At 36.9% G+C, this 27,462-nt stretch overlaps 1 protein-coding gene across 3 annotated transcripts in view; it reads right to left on the reverse strand.

The window, feature by feature from the left end:
* ZFYVE28 (zinc finger FYVE-type containing 28) overlaps positions 1-27,462 on the reverse strand; it is an 82,347-nt gene that overhangs the window by 13,529 nt on the left and 41,356 nt on the right. The window contains exons 8-11 of one of the 3 annotated variants that reach the window (XM_018088731.2): positions 18,411-18,515; positions 3,247-3,401; positions 2,550-2,666; positions 1,029-1,133 (exon numbers count right to left, since the gene is read on the reverse strand). In XM_018088731.2, the coding sequence (XP_017944220.2) occupies positions 1,029-1,133; positions 2,550-2,666; positions 3,247-3,401; positions 18,411-18,515 (482 nt within the window). The remainder of the gene's footprint in view (positions 1-1,028; positions 1,134-2,549; positions 2,667-3,246; positions 3,402-18,410; positions 18,516-27,462) is intronic. The other 2 variants (XM_018088727.2, XM_008920934.3) reach the window with 2 other exon arrangements.

Consider the following 27,462-nt stretch of genomic DNA (forward strand, 5'->3'; position numbering starts at 1 on the left):
AGTCATCCCACATTCCAAACCTCTCACTGGAAGGACAGCAGTGTATGTGGATAAATATATAACAATATATCAAAGTTTTAAAGCACAGGGAAATTACTGCACACTTGAATTTCTGGGAAGCTCAGATACAGTTTCACAGTTGACGGTTGTCTTGTATTTCTCACTTGACCACAGAGATATTACTGCTCTGATAATTGGTCTCCTGGTGTGCTGAAACCACCACTTAGCCTTGAAGATCAAAGCTGATTGCTTTCTTGTTTGCTCCATCTCATACATCTACTTTCTCTTTTCTTATTCTTTGACTGCAAGTGCTCAGATATCTTTTAATCCATTTTTTATACTGTGTTTGCCATAACAGGGCTTTAGTTCATAACAACTCTGAAGCAGCTCGGATTAAAAAAGAGAAACAAGTCATGAGTTTTCAGAGTGCTTGAATCCAACCAAAACTTTGATACTTACATATGCTCTTTTCTTCACTCTCACCATGTATTCAGTGAGATTTGAGCAACCTCGGCAGACTTACCTAATACTACCTTTTTCTTTGAAGTAATATGGTGAAGAATATGAAAATATTAACCGAAATATTTTGATCAAAGACAAAAGTAAAGAGAATATGAAAGGTAATTATACCATGAGAAAAAGCAGCACTTCCACATATAGCAAATGATATAAAAAACCTCTTCAGATTTGGCTGAGAAGACCTTACTTAGGGCTTTCCAACTCACTCAGCCCTCAGAAACCTGTCAGATGCACTGCTGTATTAAAGCCTTTACTATACAGACCCTTTCTCCACTGATACAGAGGAATTCACACTGAATATGAAAATTTGGAGATAAGAGTTTCATGAAGCTGTAGGAAAAAACCTGAAAGAAACATGCTCAGTTTATCATCTGACTTTGTCTCTAAAACATACTATGACAACATTTTATACTCACTTTCCAGAGCCAAACATTAAAAGACTTTTTATTTTAATGATCATTTTTTTATCCAGTGTTGTCTCATTTTAATTCATAGAAAGAAGAAAGTACCTTCAAAGTCCCCATCTCTGGCTTTTGCTGCAAGTTCTGAGGATGATATACTTTCTTGACATAAAGCACAGTCTTCCAATGCTGCATTCCTTAAACCATGATTAACTGTAAAACAATTCAAAAGTACTCATTCACATTTTTCCAATTTTCACTTGAAAGGTTCATGTTAGAACTTCTGGGATTAGACTACAGTAGCACCTCTGTGTACCTTCTTAGACTTCTTGCTTTTTCTTTACCCTGACACAAACAGTGATTTAAAAGTCTCCTCTATTCTTCTTTGGAACGATGACAGAAATGAAACATGCTGCTATTACAGGACATGCAGTCCTCTTACTTCCAGTAGTTTAGCTGCATCCTACACTTTATTTGCCAATTCTTAAATTGGATCCTTTAAAAGAAGTAGATTATGAGAACAATGACACATTCCCTAGGTGAATAACACACATCAAATCATAGGTATCAAAGAGAAACGTCATTCCAAAAGTCCCTGACTTTTATTTGCTCATTTTGTTCATGCTTACTTTTGTCAACGTCTTGTTTTTTAATGCAAGAGTTTATCCATTAGAAATTATATCCAGCCAAGTACTATTGACTAATATATATTTCCCAATGATAATTCCTTACAGCCCCAGTTTCTTTATTACTCTTATGAATCTTCAGGAGCTCTTCTATTCTCTTTCAGGATTCTGTCTAACCCTATTTTTTTTTTTTAACAATGAAAAAACCAGTCTCTTCGCATCATGACATGCTGCCACCATAGAACTGTTCTGGAAGTTTCAACCACAAGTAATAGAGAACTGTAATGCATGTTGTGCATTATCCCACTGCAGAGTTGGGTTGGATTGGAGGTTTTTCTGCTAACTTGATCCAACTTTTAACCAAGCATGTCACATACAATCATCAATGCTTTTAAACGAAACTAAGAGAAAGGAAAAGTTTTCCATCAGGAGGAAAGGAAGTGGGGAAAAAAAAGAGCTCTGATCACCTTCAGATGCTGATAGTTCTAATCATAACAAAGGACAAAGGTATTTGTAGTCTTGCTGAGATGACATGGTTATTTTTAGATAAGTTAGCAGAGTTGCCACTTTGAAAAAGAAATAATCGAAATGGTCACAGAGAAAAAAAAATCTTTCACTGGCTCATGATCTTGTTCTGGTTCCATTATTTTAACTATCTAGAATTAAAATGTGGGTATTTTTCTATTTTGAAGCCAAATTCTCATTCTCATCTTATAGTCTGCTCTTTGGTAACACACAGGAATACATGTAGGAATATGGAAACAGCAGGTGCACTCTGAAGGTTTTACTCTTCAGTATTTGCCTTAAGACATACTCCTGTGTACCTATACTTGCAGTGATTTCAACCTGTTTAGTCTATTTCCATGACTTCTTTTAAACTTAGGTCAAATCACTGTACAGTGAGTCCTGTCAAAAAGATAACAGTATGTTAAGGGAATTCTTGTCAAATAGTTCATGGATCCCTATTGGGCTATCAGCAGAAATTTACTATAGATCTCTTTACCTTTCTTTTGCTTTTCCTTGTCTTCTGTTTCAGGTTTGGTTGCCATAACTTCAAACAAAGTCTTTAGGATACTTCTCAGATCACTAGCATAGTTTGTCTGCAGCTGGTCAGCAACACCTTAGGAGTCCAAGAAAATGAGTAAAGCATTACTAGATTACTACACCGTCCTTAAAAAAAGTTCTTAAATTTGCCTGTTGCTACTAGTGGTGGCTTCATTTATTTTTAGGGGATTACTTGCTCACGTTAGGAATAAAAATCGAACATTTAATTTAACTAATTCTCCGTAATGGCCAAATTACATTCTGGTCTTTATGCTACCAGCAAGTCAATACATATCTTCCTTATCCTTTGGCAGGAAATACTGAGAGATTCCTTTTGCATGAAATTAGAACTGCTGCATCAAATTTCATTCCTTGAACACAATAGGACATCTCCATGAAAAAGAAAGCACTTTGAAGTCAAACCTGAGACACGTCCAAACTCTTCGTCGCTACAGATCTAAAATGTTTGCACCTCTGATTCTGTAAGTTCCCATCAGGCAACAGGTCCTTCTAGACCAGACTGCAACTCAGGCTCCAAAAACAGTCTTCCTACAACTGCATCTCTAGTCCTTTCTACCATAACTTTATGTGTACCAAAAAAAGAAAAAAAGGAAAGGAACAGTTTATAAATTCAAAAGGAAAGGTGACTCTCATACCTGAGATACAGACAAAAAGGCGGTGAATAAGATCATTACTGCCATGAAATCTAGATCTGATCTTCTCTCGTGTGGCAATTTTAGCAGCCTGCAAAGCAAGCTGGATTTCTTCCTGATCGATGTCATCAGATGAACAAGAACTTGTCATTAAACTGCTGTCAGAGAAAAAAAAAACAATGTAAAGGAAAGTAATGTAAATCTTCACTCAGTTGTTCAGGATGTTCAGCAAATCCTAAAGGATTTATGACTCAGGCAAGACTCTACAGCAAACCGGAACTAATTGTTGTAAATTCTTGTTGAAGTTAATCAGCACACAACCAACCACCATCACATTTGACTTTCACTGTGTGACACAGCTGCAAAAAAATTTTAAGCATAAAATCACTTGTCCGTATTTTATTGCATTTTTCCTTAGCTATGACAAAGTGCTGTGCCATTTTTCACATTATCTTCTTCTAAAAGCTCAGTCCTGAGAACATAACTCCACCAAAAATCCTGAAGGGGAATATCAACCTAAAAATGTGAAGGTCAGTTCTGAAGTCAACTTAGAAATTTATTAATGTTGAAATTAATGTGGAAAAAAAAAAGGAAATTCTGAATTATGTTACCTTAAAATAGCAAGAATAGAATCTAAACATAACCTTACCAAAAAAAGTGGAAAGAAGAGTGATAAAATACAATTTACACAGTACAGAGGTAGATTAGTCCCCTTACAAGTATAACAGTAGAAATTGCTGAAATGTCAAACTATTGTAAAAGAATGGCTCATCAACTCTAAAGAGATTAAAATGTGTTCACCAAATGTCTACCCAAAATTCAAATTTTCTTTTAAAAACCAGATGCCAGGCATTCCCAAACCTTTGCACCCAACCCCCCTTGCCATTTTCCTCTTACGGAAAAGAAGTTTGAAAGAACCTCAGACCACAGGGAACATTTGGTAGGAATCTTCAAATCAGCAATTACATAAAGTATTTGAGAATCAAGATGACTTCTTTAAAAAGGAAGTACTTAGGGGAAAAGTAGCACTTTGCCCTTAAAAACCCTTAAATGGGAGTGAAGGATGTAATTACACTGAAGCCCTAAGGATTCACTGTGCTGACCAAAGGAGACACAAGTCTTCTTACTCTACTACATTCCAGGACAGAAAGAACAGTAAACAATTTTTCTACACATACTGGAAAAAAATTCATATTGCCAGTTATCACAAAAACCTGGACTATCTTACTTATAATCATACTTTTGCTCTCCAAAACTCCAGCACTCCTTACTCTGCAGACAACTATGTGTTAAAAAAAAAGAGTTACTAACTGCATAATAGCATGTATAACAAAAGAAGTAATTTCTAACACATTTCAATCTGCTTTTATCAAGTGCAGAAACATTCACCACCTTGCAGATTCCATACCTATTGCAGTATGCACGAACAATTATTTCAAGATAAGACACAAAAATAACAATTATAATTACTAATAACAAAATTTTATAGAATATAGTTTTGAAATTCTACCTGTAGGCTCCACATGTAATCCTTTGAAATGTAAAAAAAAAAAAAAAAAGTTATTAGGCCATGCAATCTTAAAAGCCCTAGGAAAAACAAAACTGAAAATAAATAAGTACTGGAGATTAGCTATTGATAGAAATATCAATAGAAGATGTGTAGCACAAGTACCTTAACTGGGTTCCCATTCTTTCAAACACAGAGTAAAAAAAGCAGGCTTGCAGGAGACTCATTTGGTTCACGTGATCTATTGCTACTAACAAAAGAAAATCCTTGTAAAGAGATGTTATTTCTCTGTTTACAGTTCTGGCAGCACCATGACTGACTGGGTTTATTAAAGACAATGAGAACTGAGTGAGAATTCTCTCTTTCAATTTTTCTTTGTTTTCTCGTAGGAGATATAATATATCTATTATAATAGCAAGCCTGTCAGTGTGGGAAGGTCTGTGTTCAAGACAATTAAGAGGTCATGTAAGAACACGGCTTATGAAGATGTAAGCTGAAAGGTAGTGAGAGCCAGGAAACAACTCCTGACTTGCAGTGGTGTGCAGTTAGAGGATTGCCTCTTCACACAAATGCTCTCATATGCAGATGAAGGAGTCTGCCTTGTAACATGGCCAAATAGGCTCTATTTTTTCTTGTTTTTTAAAAGAATTTTTCTTAGTGATATACATATTTCTATCATAAATTGCATGGAGCTCCTGAAAGAGCCAAATGCAGCCTATGTTAGTTACTATGGTCTTGCTGAAACTCCTGATACACAAAAACCTTAGAGCAAGAGAAAGCAGGGGTTGATTCAAGGATGACTCTTCCCTCCAAATCACAGTTGAAGAAATATTTCAAAGTCAGGTGTTAAGTGGGCAGAGAGCTGTGAAGAGTGCTTTTCAAGAACATAAACTACTTGGTCCTTTCCCATTTTGCAGAAAGGAAGAAAGGCTCATTCCACAATTCTGACCAATTTTAATAATAATTTTTGCCTTTTCGAGACTCTTCCAAATGGGAGGAATGCAGTTTCACCTACTCCCCCCCAAGAAATGTGGTTTGACCTACTTCTGTACCAGACTACTCTGTTAGATTCTGTGGTTGTGTCATTAAGACTGGTCATGTCACCACAAGACTGGCTGGAACTGTTTTGTCCTCAAAATCCGTAGCACAGAGCACATACAAATTGCTTCAGCACTGTGAGATGGATGGGTAGCATGTATGCACACTCACATTTATAACACATGTTCATAGGCACAGTCACATGTAAAGTATAATATCCAAATACAGAAGGTTCAGAAAAAAGGATATTTTCTACTTGAGATTGCTTGTGCCACTGCAAAGAAAGACGTGAATGCTCCAGAATAGTTTAAAACTGGACTTAAGAAATTACCATGGAGTTAAAAACAATTACTCTGCCTTTATTAACACAATCAAGTCAGATTTAGACAAAAGTGACCTCAAAGAATGACTAATTACCATCTGTTCTTTACTTTAAAACACATCTTACTGTAAAAGAATGTAGCAAAAAAAATTAATATTGTAGAGACAGTTAGAAATACTGTAAGAACAGAAACACTGCAACTGTTTCAGATAAACAGCAAAACAGACAGGTTTTTTTCTAACAGGATATCCCAAACAGTAATGATTGCATCTGTGCAAATAGATTTCTCATAATTTTTTAAATTGATATTACATAAAACAAACCTGAAATTTGATCTGCCACAGATCAATTTACCTTTTTTTTTTCCAGTTCTGTAAGGAATACCTTTCCTATGTGGCTTACCTAACATGCATAATTTGGCTCAACGTTCCAAGCTGATACCACATGTGTAGGAAGCATTTCATTAATGTCAGACTACACTCAAATCTGTAATGTTTCACAAACAGCATCTGCAGAATCAAGTCTCACTGCAGAATACAAACAGCCATACTATACTAGAGACAAGTCGTCATTCTCTCAACTTTTTTCTTGAAGGGAACCCTGAATTATCCAAGGAACTGAAGAGATACGACCAAAATACGCATGGAACTCCCCTTGTGAAATGTTTATCATATACACAATGCTTATATTTCTTTTTCAAACTGTAAAAACATTGCAAAGTTAACACATCTGAAGATGAACATAAAGAAATAAGATTTTATATCAAAGGTTGATTCCAAACAGTAAACCTGCTTATACTTTATAAAGGAACAGGTACCCTTTGGTAGATACAACGGATTAGCTTTTTGCTTAAACTTGGTTAGCATATATCCATTTTAAAATTATGCTTCCTTTTTAATGTTAAAAGAGTTTATTAAGACTCTTTCAACCCTTTCAAGATGTATCTCTAGAACCGTTGCCTGGTCTCAAGGCTTGACTGTGAAATTTAGTTAAATATGTACAAGGAAACAGAAGTCAATAATGTAACTGTACACAATATCATCTTTCACCTGTGAAAACAGTTTGATTTACAGCTTTTACATTCCAAAGGATACTTGTGAGCCAGGTTAAGTAGTAGTACACATACATAATGGAAAACAGGACTGTGGAACAAGGTTATGACTGACATTTTCAGAAGTGGCCAGACACCTGTGATACTGTAAGGCTTTGTGCTCTATTTGTTGGTCAGTGACACTCATCCAAGAACAGCAAAAGCAGCTAAGTCTAAAACAAAACAACCAAAGTAAATTGATTGAAAATTGGTCCAAACTTAAGTATTTTACATTTGTGCTCAAAAAATAGTCAAGAGCTGTAGAAAGCTGTAACCACTCATAGACGTCTCCTTCCAAATTTGTCTAGAAATGTTTGGTTCTTTAAACCTGAAACCTGTTCTGAACAAATGCAGAATATATGAGATTCTCTGAAAGAATCTCTCACTACTAACAAACATATCTTCAGAGTATCTTAAGAATGTATTAAATATACAGCAGTGACAGATAAAAAGAATTTAAAAGCTCTATGTATCAAATATGTTGAATACAAAAAATCAACTGAATAATCATGTTTTCAAACAAATTCAAAAATCTTTTTTTAAAAAAGTGGTTCAGTTTTGTTTCTTTGTCCTTCAAACTCTTAGATCAAAAGCAATAGGTGGTCACTACTTGCAAAGGAGAAAACCCAACATATTCATTCTACTACTATTGTAGAATTGGAGAATGGTTAGGGTTGGAAAGGGACCTTAAAGGTCATCAAGCTTCAACAGAAATATGTGACACAATTATGTCACCAAATCTAAAAGGAAAGTAAGACCACTCTTTTGGTCTCTGATTTCAGGCAAGGTCTTCAATTACAAATAATTTTCAGGAATAGATTTCCAAAGACTGTCAGTGGTGCCTTTAGACAGAGAGGGCTCAAGTTTCAGCCAAACTCATGCTGACCAAGTTTAAGAGCAAAACTCTTAGAAGTTCTGTGAACAATAATACAAATATTTACTAGAAAAGAATTTACTACAGAATTCAGTATATACCCTTACCAATGGTATTATATAAATACCTGTGACACCAGGGATTCCTATTCAGTTTGCTCTGGAAATCTCCAGCAAACTATACAAGCACAGGCAGAAGCAGGACAACTATTTGCAATAAAACAGGTAACACCTTCCTGATGTAGTGTGAAATCAAAGTTTGTGAATCCACTTCAGTGAATTCAAAATCTTACGTATTAAATGGTACTATTGTGATGCAGAGGATCACCCAGAGATGTATTTTGAGACTGAGCTGCTCTTCAGTACAGGTTGATCTGAGCTGTATAGTAGCAGGTGAGGCAACTTCTACAGAAAGGAAATCCCTAAAACAAAACTTTGCAGAAAGTTTTGTGATTTCTCACCTTCTAATGTCCCACATAGAAGGACATTACAGTTATAAACCATGTTGAAAGTTTTTACAAAGGGACAGTAGCCTGATTCTTTAATATGAATTAGGGTTCATTTAAAAATAGATGAGAGACTACCTAAAAATTATCAGACAATGCAGTTCCTTGGTCTTAAATGACATCAATTAATTTGCACTAATTTGCCTTAACAAATCTCTCATGTCCATTATTTAATGCCACATGTTTTGAATAACTAAAAATATACATATGTAGATATATATCGGGTACATGAATTTCCCTATATACATCAGTACATTTAGAAGATTCTAGTTCTTACACTATTTCTTGAAACATATTTCCATGAGCTCCATGGCTTTCATTTTGGCCCATACAGAACTTAGCACAATGTCTACCTTATGTTCTGTGTACAACATCAATAACAAACACTTTTTATCCCATTTACGACCCTTAAGGTTCTCTCCCATTTGAATTTTTTCATACTTATGGTAAATAAGAAAAAAAAAAAGACACCAAAATGTTTGCAGGCAAATCTATGTTATTGTTTGCACAGCAAGTGGTACATTGCTCCCACTTTTATTTGTATAGGTTGTAACTGGAAATCTCACCACTAACCTGTCAGCCAAACTATTACTCTTACTTTTCTACTTCACAAGGCTGCAGTCAACTTGGGGTTCCAATTGACTAAAAATAACAAACAATAAACTTCAAAGGCCATGTAAAGGAACAAACACAATAGCTGGAAAAAGACAAAGGTTGCATACATGAAGAATGACAAGAGGAAAATTATACAGGTTTAGGTAAGAGAAATGTAACTCTGTATAAAAAAAAATACTACCTCCCATCCTATTTTGTGCAGTACCTCTAGTGTTTCTTTTTGGATTCTCTCAGAAGAAAGACAATAAACAGTAGGCTAGAACTTGCTGGTTTCTAAGGTGCTAGTTTTGATATGGTTGGAAAAAAACCTGTGAAAGTCATGGGTTCTTACAATTATTTTAAGTGAAGAGGGTGGTTAGAAATCAATTTTAGAGTCATTTAAACTCAAGCCAGAACATGTCTTATTATTTGGGTAATAGCATATATTTATTTAGCCAAAGACTATGTTTTAAGGAACAACCCCAGAAGCTACATTTAAAGCAGACTAAAAAAAGCTTTAATGCAGAACTTTATTTCCTGACTTTTAAACCCTAATATTTTATGAAGTCAATAGAGTTTTAAAATTTAATCCCTTAGGTATTTTCTCTTTGTTTTAAGAGAAAAGGCTAAAGGGTGTGAGGGGGGACCCCCACCAACCCACCCTGAAAACATGTCCAAGGCTTCAGAACTTTATCTTGAGAAACAAATAATATAACTGCATGCAAATCCCTCTAGCTAGAAATCACCAAAAGAACTGGACTTGACTAGACAACAGTATTATCACATGTATTAGTAATGCCCAGCTCCATTCACAGTAGGACACGTGCTAGAAAGAAGCCCCATCTGCTGTCAACCTTTTGAATTCCTCAGTAGGGGGAATTACTTTCCATATACTGCGAGATTTGCAGAAGCCCGTTCTTAGCTTCTTTTGCCCCTGGCTGGCTAATTAAAATAAGGAATTTGGCTAACAGGATTATCCATGTGTCCCAAATGATACTTTCAGCCAGGAAGAAGTCCTGAGCATTGAAGATGGTTGAATTCAAAATCAATATCAATAACTCCTGCTCCATACCCTGGCAGCTTCTGCAGCTGCCCACTCTGTTGGAAGAACATCTTCTTGCATCTTTCCTCAGCTCTTCCAACCTCAAACTCCAGAGCACTTCTCATTTGGACTGCAAAACCCACAGCTGTTAAAGTAGCATCTTGCTAAACAGATCCATTATAAGAAACTCTACCTAGATAACTGGCTTATTCAAACTCATTACCACTCTAGACTGGGTTTTCAGATGAATGCAAAAGTCAGTATTTCAAATGGGAGTTAAAATAAACAACACTGCCAGTGCAAAATTTATCAACTTTTACAGTGCTTTCTCCCAGATAGCTGTTTTGGTCATTATAGATAAAATTTCTAAGTGTGCATGTGAACAAATAACTTAATCATTAGTAATCAACACAGCTGCTTTCTAACCATCAAATGAATGTTAGACACTTGCAAGGTACCACATTTACTGCTTTACTTAAAATTTAAACCATAAATGGATAAAAGTTAAAGTTATTGTGAAATTCAAGAAAAAACAGAACTGAAAAAACAAGAGGTTAGAATATTGCTTAGGTTCTACTATGATTTTTTCAATTCCACCATGACATTGTTTTCTAACACTTCCTTGCAATCAAACATACATTTAAAGCTCTCAAATGTTCACTCACACTGCAAAAGGATAAATAAAATGAAATTAGAGTACAGAAATATTTAAACTTCAAAAACATATCCTGAACTGGAAAAACTGAAAATGAAAACCACAAATAGTATATAGCACTTATGACAAAATGGTATGGAATATCAGCCCTGGTATCCGATACAGGGATAGAAAACCACCAGTTCCAGCTTTTACTCTTTACCCAGAACTTGACACAGGACAGGCAGAACCTGGATACCTGATACTAATACTTTCAGTGGCAAAGAATAACTTCATACAGCTTTTCAGCAACATCCTCTGCAATACATAAGCCACTATTCTGCATGGCATCGTAACAAGTGAATTAATTTAGCATCCAATTCCTGCAGATACACTCTCGAGCTGCAACTCCTGTGTGAGGCAGAAACAGAGATGGAAAAGCAGCCTTGAAAAACATTCTCCAGTAAGAGGAACTCTGAAGGATAGGGAAACTTATTAGCACAATATTTTCACATTTCTTCCATCAGTTCCCTCAAAAAATAATACGGAACAAGCAGCAGAAGCATTAAAGCATCATAAGGTTTAAGAGAATCCCATAGGAATTCCACATCCAGACGTGGGAGTCAAAGCTGAGAAAAGCTAATTAAAGTATTAGGTGGAGCCTTAAAATTTTAATTAGAAAAGAAAGCTTTCTCTTCATTTTTCACCTTCAATGCTGCTATGAGGAAATCCTCTTTTTTCCTCCAATCTAATTGTGATTTTACAATGTATCTGTAGGCATTGTCAAAAACTCTGCAAAACTGCAGTTACTATAGTGATTTTAATTACACATAATCTCAATACTCCCAAACATGCTATTCAAAGGGTTTTACTGGGGAAAAAAACCACTAATCTGTAAAATAAAATCTAATTTCTGAAAGGCAGTAATTTTGTTCTATTAGTATCACAGGAAACACCAAGTGACATTCAACAACAGATTTTTTTCACGTCACTAAAATGAACATGATTATAATTGTGGCCAAATTACTAAAAATGAAAATTACAACTAAGCTATGCAGAAACAAGAACACAGACCTATTATGATCACTTTGTGTCAGTCTCCAGCCAGACAATATGCTTGATATGCCACTTGGAATATAGCCCCCAAATGGCAAATTTTAGGGTGTCTACCAATTTTGCTTGAACAGTCTTATTGCTTCTGCCACTGATGCTAGTCAGCTTAAAATACTGCCCTATTTTACTTGATTTACACAGAGAGCAGTATATTCTATATTTACTTCAACCACATAGACCATTTTAACACCTCTAAAATATGAAGTCTATTATTTTAATAGAGAAAGACCAAAAAACTTGAAACAACTGAATTTTCCCCTTCTCACTGGAAGAAGCACTTGTTAACAAGTAGCTTACACAAGGTGCCTGGGATATTCCTTGAGAGGATAAAATCTGCAACAGTTACTTGTTACTAAAGACAAAGATAAGCATAAAATATAAAATACTATGTAGAATATCCTAGAAAGGAACACTGTAGCTTAGAAAATGCTGCACCATTTGGAGATTTAATTTTTTTTTTTGTCTTGTGGGGTGAAGAACAAGATAGGCATGAAACACATCAAGAAGAATCCTGGCGGTGAAAACCTAGAGACATCTGCTTCAGTCACATATGTCTCACTGACTAAAATCATAAGCAAAAGCTGACAGACCTCATCAACACTGACTTTTTTGTTTTGCTAGTACTGCTCAGCTGGTTGTTGGGGCAAGGGATTTAGAAGCAAAACAAGAAGGCTGTATGCAGCAGCCTGTTTATGGCTGTATTAATAGTGCCCTCACACTGCATGAGCGACAAAGCTGTACAAAACAGCACAGACTTTCAGTGCCTAAGACATACACAGACAGTTTGCAGTTCAAAATCATTAGGCAGGAAGAGCATCTATACTGGGAGTCAAGTCAGATTTGCTCAAGGTATAAAACCCCTTTCTCTTCCCACAAATCTTTTCACTGAGCTCTTTATTTCCATGATTCCAATACAGTACATGTAAAGCCATTACTAACAGCCTTTTTCAGATTATGAGCAGTCTCTCCACAAAAAAAAAGCTTGACATAAAAAAAGGGGGGAAAGAAAATCTACAGTAATGTACTGAACAAAACAGAAATGACAGTACCAAACATTAATGCAGAATTAATCCGCCAGTTTGCATAGCTTCAAATATAACCTGACCAGGTTAACAATAGTACCAGTGCGAGACAGGAAAACTGAAGACAGAGCTGATCAGGTAGACTGACACTTCAGTTCAAATACATTGTTAATGTATTTGTTGTCCTCCATGCTATCATCTACGAGATCCCCAGAGTAGTTGTGATCTCTGCTGAAACCTAGGGCATTGTGCTGTAGCTTTGATAGCATAAATTCTGTACCATGAGATGAAAGAACTCAATTCTCCTACTATAATTCACAGTTCTGGCGAATTACCAAGTTCTTTTTCCTTCTTGTATAAATTTTGAGGCACTGAAATAAAACCTGTTTTTGTAAGAAACTGTCCGCCCCTAAGAATTTTGCTTAATCTGTCAGCTGGCAAGAAACTGGCTGACAGCTCACACTCAGGGAGTGCTGACCCTTGTCTATACTCAGGCTGGCAGCCTGCCACGAGTGGGAATCCCCAGGGGTGGACACTGGGCCCACGCTGTTCATGACCACCATGAACCATCTGGATGATGAGACTGTGAGCACCATCGCCAGGTTGGCTGACCCTGGGTGGGGAGGTGGATGTGCCAGCAGGGAAAGCCACCTCTCAGACCAGGACAGGCTGGAAGAGTGAGCTGGCAAGAACAGTGTGGAGTTTAACAGAGACAAGTGTAATTCCCTGCAGCAGTGACAACACCAAAGAGCCCGGGACAGGCTGGGATCCCTTGCTGAAGGGGACCTGGGGGTCCCGGTGGACAACAGGAGTCAGCAGTGAAGGCAAATCAGATGCTGGGATGCATCAGAGGGGCACCACTAGCAGAGGTGGGAGATGTGACCATCCCAATCTACCAAGTGCTTGTAACTGGAGTACTACTTGTGTCCAGTTCTCATCCCCACAGTTCAAGAAAAGACACAGACAGCAGAGCATCCAAAGGAGGGCCATGAAGATGATGGAGAACCTATCCTACAAGAAGAGACTGAAGGAGTTGGGTATTTTATTTCCTGGAGAAGAGAAGGCTCTAGGGGACCTCACCACAGTACAGCAGTATGTAAAGAGTGGCTATAAAGAGGACAGACTCTTCTCAAGATGCCACATGGAGAGGAGAAGTTGCAATGGGAGACGTTTAATCTTGATATAACAAAAAAATACTTTACACTAAGAACAGTCAATCCCTGAAAAAAACTTGCTTGGGATGTGAAGAGTCCTCATGGCTGGAGGTTTTCAAGATGCAACCGGACAAGGTGCTAGATAATCCTACCTCAGCTTACTTTTCCACAAAAAGTTGGACCAGATGATCTTCTGAGGTCCTTTCCAACCTGGGCTGTTTCATGATTCCATGAACTGACTGGCAAGGTACCTTCAAACAGCTTCCTGCAAAACACCATCTATTTCTGCAGCAGGTAACTACAATTTCACTTCTTAAATATAAGAGATGTCTTATTCTAAATACCACAATAACCTTCCCTGCTTTGTTTCACATGTGTCTTTATACTAATAGGGATATACTCAAAATACACATAAAGTAAGCCATATGCTTCAACTATATTCAACAAGCCAATGACCTTGGGATCTACCTGCATGTACACAAATACAGGTATTCTAACTGAAACAGCCAGATAAATATCCCACTCTAATTGCTGGCAGAGTCTTGCTGTTTTGGCATAAATTCGAGTCACAATTCATTGCAGATGCTTCCTTTTACAGACCATAAACAGGCTAAAACTTCACCACAAATTTTTGTAAATACTTAAAACAGTAGAAAAACGTACCACAAACCCCCAATATTTAAGCTGCAAAGACATATCTAAATAAATAAAGAAAAAACCAGATACCTGTTGACTACAGAAGGCATCTAGTGTATCATTAGGATTAGTTTTAAAAGTTATTATTTATATTTAAAGTTGTCATTTATTGGCTTGTCATAACCTTAAAATGAAGAAATAGGGTTTACCATCTACTCTAGCAGGCAAATGTTTGAATACAGAATTCATTAGTATTTCTTCCTCCCTTGCACTCTTACACCAAGAACTTCAATGACGTTTTGAAATCAGCTAATTGCAACTACCTTGTTCTTCTGTTGTCTCATCATTTATTTTTCCTCATCAATCCCAAAGCAACACTTTTCTTGCATTTTCTAGCTCCAGTCTTTCAAAGAACTTGATATGCTTAAAGAATGAACCTAAGTCCTCTCATTCTGTTAACAGATTAGGTTCACTTAGGTTTCCACTCAAAGTAATGGCTATGTCAGGATCTTGTCCAATAATCCAAACATGCTGAAAGCTGACAAATTCCTGCAGTTTATTTTTAAAAATCACTGACTACACTACTTCAAGCACTGAAATGGATAAGATTTCAGAGATGTATTTTATTACCTGCCTGTTTACGATTTAGTAAGTTATAGTTATACTAAAAATGGTTCTCAAAATAACATTTATGGAAAGAAAACATTAAAAAGGAAAAACTGGGTGGATTTTTTTTTCCTGGAGCTGGTATATCAATGGACCTATTGCCACTTCCCTGCTGTAGGGCAATTTTCACTCAAGTCACTGATGTACAAAAGACTTGTGCATAGTCTTCGAAGTCTGCATAAAAACACAGTTTCTCTGAGACTTTCTGAAACACACAGAACACATTTATTCTTTGCTAAGAAAGCTGACTACTGGTGGGGGCATCTCAAGTCTGGATACTGCTTAATGAACATTTTACAAAAAATTATCTTCTGAACTGGGCTGAAGTTTTAACCATCAGACCTCTGAGACTAGAAAGCGGAACCTCCTACACCGATCAGGTGCCAGTGAAATTGTCAACCTTTCCTTAGCAAAACCATTTGAGAAGCCCTCTGTACCTTTATTTCTTCCCTAATTTGTGCTCTAGCAACCTTGAGCAAAGTTTACAACTGTTTTTCAAATTACTGTGTGAACAGTCAGCAATCCAAGTATGCAACCATGATTCTCATTTAAGACTGAAAATCTTCAATCCAGATGCAACTCACAAATTAATTACACATTTAACCGAGGTTTCCGCTTTTCTCCAGTGACTAAACGGGGAACCTTCAGGAACTCCAAATTTAGGAGTTTGGTGCCTAAAATTAGGTGGGATAAATATAGCTCTAAAAAAATTACACAGCGTTGGTTGATGATTGAAAATGTCCAAGGCAGTAAATCACAGGCTGACTTGAAACAGCCTCTTTAACTGGTCCCAAATGGCTCCTTACAGTCCTGACAGGTTTTTCCTCCCAGTAAAATCGAAAATGGCAAACAACGACCCATGGGTTGAATGGTGTTCTGGGATCCAAGGAGTGAGAATTTTCTCCCTGGTTCTCCATTTGGAAAATGGATACTGACTATTTACTGGCACAAAGGGGTTGCTTATGTTTCACAGGAGGCTGGAAGGCTACATAAATGTATTTCAAGAATTCTATGTTTACTCCATTACTTTTCAGATAAAACTGAAAATGTTACATATAATTTCTAATTGTTGTTAAGTGAAAACAGCAAGACATTAAGTATGTTATAATCACATATTTCAGAAGAAAATGAAACAAAAAACAATTTAGGTATTATTCTGGATATGCATCACGGAGACAGCTATGTCAGAAAAAAGCATTTTAGAGACTGCGTTTGCAAGGAACATGTTTGTTGTAGTAAACAAATACTGCAACTCTAGAGAAATTGTTTAATAAGCAAATAAAACTCTTTAGGTAAAAAAACATAAAAGAAGAGGGAAGCCCTTTAAAAATAATGTATCCTAAAATATAATACAAATAGATGTACTGAATATTACATTTCTATGCACAAAGATCTAGGAACATACTACTGTGAAGCAGTTAGATTTCTGAACTTTTTTTCCTTTTATTTCATTAAAATAAGTCACTAAAAGGAGTTTAAATTTTTTTCAAACTAAGTATTTCAAAAGGGGAAATTCCTATCATTATAGTCAAGTAGGTAGCTGTTTTGTTTTACTGGACCACAAACTACTAGATCTCCAGTAATATCACTCAGATGCAGAAAAACAGGCAACTTAGATTTTGCCAAATCACCCAGGGATGATACAATGCTATAGTTCAGTGGACAAGAGCACAAAGGAACATGTACAAATATGGCCTTATAAATCAAACTTTAATTTACCTAAGCATCAATAAAGTGGCAACTGCAATACTAACATATGAAGGCAGTACAGTAAGGCCTTGAAAAGAGGTGGTGCACCTAATGAAGACTTATTCTCACTGCTCCAGTTATTCCTGAAAAGTAAATGAGGCTACTTCTACCACCCGTTCAGACAACGTTGTGTGAAAGTGTTTGATGAATACAGTATTTAGAAAAGGGCAGCTGTTGCATGCAGGTAAATTGGGTTTTGTTCGAAGAACAGTCGAAAGGAAATCTATTTCAAAATTAAAACAATGAAAACCAGGTTTTGTTGCATCTTTCTGTCCTTATTTAAAAAATACAAAACTCAAAAAAAAATTGAGCTTGAAGACAGATACAGCCTAAAAAACCCACAATTATTATTTTTAGTATTTCATCTATCACTATTAGAAAAGCCATTTTACCTTCTCTTTTTATCCCCAAACCTAGGCAAAATTTAGAACTCCTAAAGTTCAAATGAAGTGCTGGGTAGAGACAAACAGATGAAAAAAGAAGGCACAAGAGGCAGTGGAGAAAGATCTACATCAGCTGAAGTATTTGTATTTCAAACTGTCTGTACCAGAGTAAAAACGTTCTTGCATATACAGTGTATGCAATACATCACATAGATATATGTTACACAAACACCGAAAAAAAGCAAAGAACTCATATTTATGCTTTAGTGACATTTTTCTGCCCTAAACTTTATTCCTCTATTATTCTCATTAAATGCTTTGAACAAAACTAAAGTTAAAACTCTCATGCAGTTTCAGAAGATGAGAATATAAACCGGTATTCTTACCAATTTTGGCCAACAACATGGTGGAAGCTGAAGTATTATTAACTGGAACGCTCCCTCGTTTCACTACTTCATTTTACCAGGCAAAACAAAATGGGAAAAACATGTTTTCTAGAAAGCCAAGGCCTAGCTAAGAAAAGCATTTGTTACTTTTCAAGCTATGACCCGAAGTGTCTCCAAAGAAATGCCATATGGACAACTAAAAGCGAGATCGTGGACATATGTAATTGATGTATGCATTAAAACTTTTCCATAAATAGTTGCCTCTCAGTTGTCACAGCACTGAAGAAAGCTGCTAGGTAAAAACAAAACCAAACCAAAACAAAAAAGCACCTGTTGTCCAAAAGGAAGAATACTCAGAAGTGTTGCTGTCACTTGATTCATTCAATGAAAATTTTGAACCGAGCGTACGTCAATACCATCCGTCAAATCTGACTGCGAAGTGATGTTATTACCTCAGAGCGTATATGCTGGAGAGACTACATGTAGTGACAGAAACACTCTCATAGTCACTGCTGGAGATGGAGCTGAGGGGGGAATCACGTAAGCCATCCTGAGAACTGAAAAAACATACGGAAACAAAATGAACTGCTGAAGCCAACAAAGGTAAAAAACAGAGCACTGCGATAAGTCATGGCTTGTCATGGATCATACAGAAATAAGAATAAACTGGCAGTTGCGTTTTTGCTCTTCAGAAAATGATACAAACCTATTCTGTTTTCTTCCCAAAAGGACAGAAAATTTGGCAAAATCAGTGGGCACACACCTTAAAAAAATCTTCAATGTAATTCATGCCGTACAGTTAAAACATTCGAGAAAGAATCAAGCATCTTACATTTTCATCAGAGATGGAGGGAATAGCATGCCCATGCTGCTAAATGTTGTATAACCTTATAATGAAGACATAACAAAACTCAAAGTTCATAAAGTCACCATGGGTTTCAGGCCAAGATACACTAAACCATACATTTCAAAAACTTCTGAACATTGTGACAAATTTGACCTATGTTCCCTTCCCCTTGGAAGGAAAAAGTCTGTTAGAAAGCAGAAAGTTGACTCTTTGTTGATGGAGCTGAAGATAATACACCTACCCCTCACCCTAAGTTTGCTCAGTCCCTATAACTGCCATATATGTACCTCAAATTTTGTGCTTTAAGTCAACAGATAAGCAGTAAGGAGCAGTCCCATGGCAAACCACTGACACTTCATTAGTGGAAATCCACTAGCTACTGAGTAAAAGGATATGAATAATTTAAATGGATGGTACAGAACTTGTCTCTGGCATCCCAAGACTAATAAAAAGCCTTTAAATAACAGATCATTTTAGATCTTACATCATATTATCAACATAAAGTAGGATTAGAGGAATAAAAATAGTTTCATAAGCACTACAAAACTATCTTGTAAAGACCAATTTTTTGTTTCAGTAACAATTTACTGCTCAGCTACTGGAAATTCTACAAGCTGAAAATAAATTATACTGAATAAGAAAATATGTAATCCTGAGCAGAGATATCAAAGCTGTATTGGCTCTAGGCGGTGCAGAAGATTCATTCAAGCCTGCTGAACTCAAATGTTCAGTCAACAGAAATCTTTGGACAATGCAAAGAGAAACCTAAGAAACATCTCTAGTTAAAGGAGAGGTAGTTATATAGGTCAGAGTTATTTCACCTTACTTATCCACAATTACTAGCAAATTTTTTTATGCCCTTTTGCTTTTCAGGCATATGCAAACCAGCTACATTCCAATCTCTTCTCTTTTACCCAATTTACTATTGTAGCTATTTTTTCAGCTAGAAGTCTGGAAGAATGCTTAGAGGGAATTCTTCAAAGCAGTGTATGGAAGGTATGTGCTCTAATCCCACTAAGAAATAATAGGATTTGTTTGCATACCTCCCACTAATCACTCAGAAAATGTACCCCTTCATGTTTCTCATTTCTGATTGCCAATTTGAAAATAAATCCCAAGTGTACCATGCTTTAGTTGAAAGGAGAGACTTCACAACCGGAAAATAATTTTATCAGACTTGAACAAAAATCTATTTAACTTTCATTCGTTTTATGTAATTTCCCTTGCTAATTCTGCTCATTATGAAGAGATATATGCATTTAAACAAAGGCTTACTCTTTTATAGCTCATCACCTTTACCCATCCAATCTTACAATATGGTCACGCTACTAAAATGTACTTTTACTATCTGTTTTATGGCAGCTAAATGATATTAAAAAAACCATTAGCATGTAATTTCACACCATGATTGGGCAGGTGTGGTGGTGTGCTCACCCCCCCTTTTCTCTTTAAGCAGTGGCCAAAAATAGCAGTCGTGATGGCTGCACCCACGTTGGGCTCTGGGGAGACAGGTAACACAGCAGCCAAGGGCCACAAATCTTTCTCAGCAGCTGAGGGGTAGTGGAGCATGCACCAAATAAAGTACAACTGGTATGTAAATATGACTATTAGTCAATCATCTTAGCTCATAAATAGTGGACAGTCCACTATTTAGTGGACAGTCCACACTGAGCTCTCCTGCATGGCAGCAAGCTGCATGCCAGGACCTCCCCTTGAGTGGGGATGCCTCCCAAGGTTACTCCTCAAGGCTGAGAGAATCCTTATCATGTCAGATACTCAGTAAGTGAACTGGGAATAAGTATGTAGAAATGTTGAAATATTAGCTAAGTGACAAAAAGACTGACTGCACATATATAATCCTTTAGACATAAACTATTGACCAAGACCAGGATTAAGTCTGGAGTCAGCTGCAACCCAGACTCCTCTCTGAGAAGTCTTCCCTGAAGGGGGTGTTCTCTGAACCTCCTGACTCAATGAAAGGGTCTCCCTGGCAGTTTTGTCTCACTCCCCTCTGTTCTCTATGCACTAAATACTGAAATGTACCTTGGCATCAAATCTTATTAAACCACTGTCACATTTACCATTGAATTTTGTTAAGTCATTGTCCAGTACCATTTATATATATTGTTGCTTCTGTCTTGCGAGTGAAGCCCATCACTCTTTCTGCAACAGCAGGAGAAGTTGCCTTGCAAATATGACATGTATTGTTCAAAATAAAGTAATCTTTGAAAGCAGAATCAGGAAACAAGAACAACTAGCAAACTCAGCACCTTCTTTTATGCTCTCTCACCTCCCCACCATTTCCAGATTTTTCCAGTGTTAACAGTCCTGCCAGCTGATTTCGGGAGCACCATTTTTATCTGAAAAATGTCAGGTTTGCTGTCCTTCTGTGCTTTCTGTGAAGCTCTGCCTGATATATTTGAAATCCAGTCAAAATATCTCAGTTACCAACAGTGACTATTTAAGAACTTAAATCCAATTTTCTCAGGTTCTAGTTTTCTCTATTTTTTGTTTTAAAGAATTTGAGGTTTCCAGCTCTTACATGCAGCCCAAAGGGCTTACACTTTTCCAAAGAACTGGAAGTTCTCCCACTTTTTTTGGGAGTTAAATGCTCTAGGCTAAAACATAAACCAAACCAACCACCACCTTAGAGTACCACTTCTCTGTTAAGAGTGGATATTATTCATTGTGAATATTTGTCCCAAGTCACAAAATCACTTTCCACTGTCAGGTAATTATGTGGAATTGACAGTCTGAGCCAGAAGACAAAACAATAAAGGACCTTAATAGTACGTAAACTAAATGAGTAACCTCTAAACATAATGGCCCACACCACTTGCATTGTCAATGATCTCAATCCTACCTTTCTGTTCATCTTCACAGATATCTTCTGAAGAGATAGGAAGCCTTACCTCATCTCTTCTCCATACTTCTTTTCCTCTCATTTGAATCTTCTCTCACCTCTAACCAGTTGCCAGGAGCATAATTTCTCATCATTTCCACCATCTCAGCTTTTTTAAGCCTTGTCTTAACACTGTTTGCCATTCTAAATTGCTTTATAAAAATCTTCATTTTCCATTACTCCATCCTTCACTTGGTGCACAAACCTGACCATGCTGAGTGATTTGCTGATACCAGGATTAGATATCCATCTGGTCAGTCATCATTTGGCAATGTAAACTGCTTGGACACACCTGACACAAGCCACGCTCACAGACATTAGTTTGTTATAATAAATGATGTGTTGTTTAGGCAATTACAATGTGTAAATGTTTTTATCACCCCTGTGTATCAATAGAGATTGAATTTTTGTACAGGAAATAGTATTTATGATTTACAATGTTTATTTCTCATTCATATTCAGGCTGTAACTCTTCAGATGAGAAATTCTGCATTTATTTAGTACCAAGAAATGGGAATCCAATAATGATAACTGTTTTATACTTTCTCAGTGTTATACTAACTAGCTTTTTTTTAAAAAAAACCTCCAAAAACCAATCAGTCAAATAAAAACAGACTCCTGTGACATACTGCTTTCCCTCTCGGTACACACAGACTCAAGATAACTCTTCATAGAATTTTCTACTTATTACTGTCTGCCTGAAGATTCCCTCAGCTTTTCTAAGATGCTGGTAGATCCTGAGGTGAATTGACCTGTTTTTCCCAACTCAAGAATCCCATTACCAACTGATGATAGCTCAGCATGCATGTTCATTAGCACAATTATCAGAGAAGACACCTGCATATAGCCACATGCTGCAGCTGACAGCAGCTAACCCTTTCTTCCCATATCAGCCCCCAGGCGACCTGAACTTCACCACATCATGGTCATTGCAATTAATGCTGTGTTTGACTTGGGCTGAGGACTGCTTGAACTGTGTGAGGTGGCAGAAGTTGGTTTCATTTGTAGGTCTTAAATGCATGCACTGCTATTTTTAAAATTACATTCTAACACTGGATAAAACCACTATTCATGCTCATCAAAACGTAATTCCTCAGCACTTCTGATGAAAATATAGCATAAAGATTTGAGGCAACAGAACAAAGTGACATGAGGTGATGTGGCTGCCTCTTCATGGAATACTGGCAGACCAAACTAAGGAACCCTATATTTAGAGCTGTTGGCCACTTTTTGTAACTAATCTAAGGAAACCAAACTGAAAGTCACATTTATTTTATTCTGGTTTCTGTGCCTTTTTTCTACTAGAATGTGTTTCTAGTCCTTTACATTTAATTAAACCTCAGTTTGTTTCAGAGGATGGTTTCTTCATGAAGGCTATTACGAGTTACAATTACAGTCCATGTTACAACAGTTAATTGGCACAGGACTTCTCTGACCAGCTCACTACAGGAAGGCTAACTATAAAGCCTCATGTGTCATACCAAATCCCCTCAAAAGGTATCTTTTACAACTCTGTTTTACCTCTTATACTCAATTTGGAAATCTGCATGTTGAGAGCTAATATGGTTCTCTGTTGGTTCAAGTGACATATGAACCTAGTAAAAGGGAAGCTGGTATAAAACACTGACACCTATTTGCACACCAAGGCTTCGTAACAGCACTCATGTTATTGGGCAACACAAAACCTGTGTTCAACAGACAGGGTAAAACACTGTCACTTCTAATATGAGATTTGTCTTGTTATAAAGAAGGGGAGGAGGGACTGAAAAAAAAATCATTTATACTGAATCTGAATTTGGCTAGTTGCACAAAGACACAAACCAGAACACCAAAAGGGAAACAAAGAATTTTTATCAACAGCCAGATAAATGATTACTTAAGGGAAGTTTTGCAGTAGAAAGGCTGATGTTTGGTTCCCAATCTACTGCTATTTTCTTTTTGGTCATGAGAAGTTTTCTTTCTCCTTAATAGCTAGTTAAAAGATTAATCAGTACAAGACACTAAGCAGTCATATTTTTGTTTACATGAACTTGCACAGCTGTCCATTATTTTTTCAAGGAAAAGGCAACTTTTTAATGTAAAAACACAATTTTCTTAAGTCTTACTGTGCTGGGACTATTATAGAAAAGCATGAATTTAAGACATTTAATCAAGTTACTTTACATTGAAATATTGATTAATTTAGTTTTGATAAAGGAGTACTTGTAGAATCATATACTAGAAACTAAGAGACAAGAAAGGTAATTCTTGTGAATAGGGTTTTTTTAACAAATTCTAGCCATCCCCAAAATACAAATGTCATTTATAAAGGTGGAATAACTTATCTTATTGTACTGAAAATATGCACATGTCACATGTTGCCAAGGATTGAAAAAAGAAATACAAGCCAAACCAATCAAAATTAGAAACAACAGGTGTTCATCTTTTTCCACAGTTATTCTAATATGCTGAGGAAATACAATTTTAAACATATTACAATATATACTACTGTAATATATAAATATTGTACAGTATATACAATTTAAAGATTACAGAATTGCAAGACTAAGAAATGTGACAACTTGAACACCAGGCTAGAGAAGAATAAATTATTCACCTTATTCTACGATGGCAATACCGATCAACAAATAGCAAAACATGTTTTTCCAAGAATGCCTCATTCCTCCTCCTTACACTGCAAAAGCATATGGCAAAATATTCTACTTTTTAAGCCCCCAGAAGTAAATGCAAACAGCGCCAGCATCTAACAGCCGATGGACACAGCTAGAGCTTGCAGGAGGTGTCAAGATGACAAATTCTCCTCACTACCCATTTCAGCTCCTTTTGCCAGTTTTCGAGTGCATTGTAAAAGGCATAAGTACATTCAAACAGATCGAGGCAAATGGGGAAAAAAAAATTGTAAAATTTAAGCTAGACACAACAGACCTGCAGTGGAAACGAGAGGAACTACGCTTAATAATCTGTTTTTTTTTAATATCAGAACAGTTTTGAGGTCAGCATGTAGATAAACAAACATGCAACAGAACCAGGTATTTAAGACTAAAACATGAAAACACCAGCATTGTGTGACAATATGACACAAGTTGTTAAACTTCATAAAACATTAGCAGTTTGACAAGGACTCTTCAACTCTGGAAAGAACAGAAAGCCAAATATTTATAAAACACACACACAAAAAAACTTCACTCCTTGTAATTTTCTTTCCACTGGGAAAAAGCAGGAAGAATACTACGACAGAATGGGCATTTAAACAAAAAATCTGTATAGTTTGCTTCCAGCTGAAAAACAAGGAACGGTAGATACAGATCTAAAGCTTGGTTTTCATGTTAACTTATATCCTTTTTTACCTCAAAACACCAAATGGTGCTTTGTCATAGTTTTATCATCTTCTGTTCTATTCTTACATGACTTTCCCCCTTTAACAGTTTGTTTTTCTATATGACAGCCTTTATTTCTCACATTGTCCCTTCAGCAGATCACACACTAACTACATCTTTGCTAGTGCTTTTCTCGTATTTGCATCTCATTAACAGTGCTGCCCAAGACTCTTGAGCTGTTGGTGTCCAGTATCTTTTAAATACTTACAAGCAAATAACAGGGAAAGACAATGTCAGTTGTGACTTAAAAACCAAATTAGTAAAGACATATCAATACCCGGTGATGGCCTTCTATGATAGAGTGACTACTCCTTGTCAGTGGACAAGGGATGGGCTACAGATGTAATTTATCTGGACTTCTGTAAAGCCTTTGACACTGTCCCCCACAGCATCCTTCACTCTAAATTGGAGAGAGATGCACTCAATGTGACTGTTAGATGGATGAGAAATAGGCTGGACAGTCAAATCCAGTGGTCAGTAGCTCAGAGTACTGAAGGACATCAGTAACAAGTGATGTCCCTCAGGGGTCCATCTTGGGGTCAGTGTAATTTAATGTCTTCATTAATGACAGAGATGAAGGGATCAAGTGCACCCTCAGCATATTTGCTGACACCAAGCTGAGTGGTGCTGTTGACACTCCTGAAGGATGGAATGGCATCCAGGGGGACCTGGACAAGCTCAAGAAATGGCCCATGGGAATCTCATGAGATTTAACACAGCCAAGTGCAAGGTGCTGCACCTGGGTCGGAGCAACCCCTGGTATCAATCCAGGCTGGGGGATGAACAGATCAAGAGCAGCCCTGCTGAGAAGGACTTGGGGGTGCTGGTGGATGAGAGGCTGGACATGACTCAGCCAGCCCTGAAAGCCAAACTTATCCTGGGCTGTATCAAAAGCAGTGTGGCCAGCAGAGCGTGGGAGGGGATTCTGCCCCTCTACTCCACTCTGTTGAGACTCCACCTGGAATCCTGCATCCAGCTCTGGGGTCCTCAGGACAGGAAGAACATTCATCTGCATGACAAGTCCAGAGGTGAGTCACCAAGATGATCAGAGGGATGGAGCACTTCTCCTGTGAAGACAGGCTGAGAGAACTGGGATTGTCCACCCTGGAGAACAATTAGGGAGACCTAATTGTGGACTTCCACTCCCTGAAGGGAGCCCACAAGAAACATGGAGCGGGACATTTTACAAGGACCTGGAGTGACAGGACAAGGGGGAATGCCTTCAAACTGAGAGTAGGTTTTGATTAGATGTTAGGAAGAAATTCTTTACTGTGAGGTGGTGAGGCACTCACCCCAGAGAAGCTGTGGATGCTATTTTAAACTCCACTGAGTTTTGAGGCTAGACAAAACAGCCTGAAATACCAGCTATTTCAGATATATAAGGATTATTATGGTAAACCAGTCTGGATAAGGGACATTATATGTATAAAGTCATACTGTATAGTATAACAACTGATCCACCAAAACAAGCAGTTTGTGCCACAACATACACATTTGACAGTTGCTTGATTCTGACAAGGGAAATTTTCTTCTAGTTGGTGACTTACAGTAACTAGAAAGTAAATACATTTATCAGTTTGATGAATGAGCCTATCCTGCATCTATTCCATGTGAATTAGACTGTTTATTGTTCTAGCTAATGGGCCATCATTCTGAAAATAATCTACTGTCTGCAACATTTCCTCTATGGTTAAGTTGGCATTCATAAGCATTTAATAGGCAGCAGTCACAGAAGCCTAATTTGATCTTCCAATTTAAGAATACCATCAAAAAACAGTGATTAGTCACTGCCCAGGCAGCATGAGTAAGGAAAGGTTCACAAAGTTCTGTTTTATAACTGAATTCTCTCTTTTACTGATAACATGACTAGTGATTCAGAGGCAAGAACCAAATCTACATATAGGTATCTATGAGAAAAAACTAAGACCTATACATACATAATTTCTTAATCTAGTACTCAGTAGATCCCCTGCATCTCCATCTTTCACAGAATATACTGAAGGAGTTAATATTAGAATGCTTCCAAATAAAGCATCAACAATCTAGTAATAAAACAACTCCATCCATACTTCTTTACTGCTGCGAAGGTGGAATACTTGCCAATTAATAATAGATGGACTGTAGTCTCAGTAACAAATACAGATAATTAGAAGTAATCAGCAAAGTAACTGTGGTAGAGGCTACGGGGAAAACAGACAAATCCCACTAATTTGTTAACAAAATATTCAGAAATACTCATCCAAGAGTTTTAGGAGAACTCAAGAATGAATGAGATGAATTATTAACCTCTCTTTTAAAACTTTCTTGATGCTCAGAGTCTAAAGGTTGCAATCTCTAAAAATAAAAAGGACTCCATGGAGATTCAAACAACTCTGGTT

Source organism: Manacus vitellinus, unplaced genomic scaffold, assembly GCF_001715985.3.
Source record: "Manacus vitellinus isolate BGI_N305 unplaced genomic scaffold, ASM171598v3 scaffold_0_pilon, whole genome shotgun sequence".
In the NCBI taxonomy this organism is placed as follows: Eukaryota; Metazoa; Chordata; class Aves; order Passeriformes; family Pipridae; genus Manacus; species Manacus vitellinus.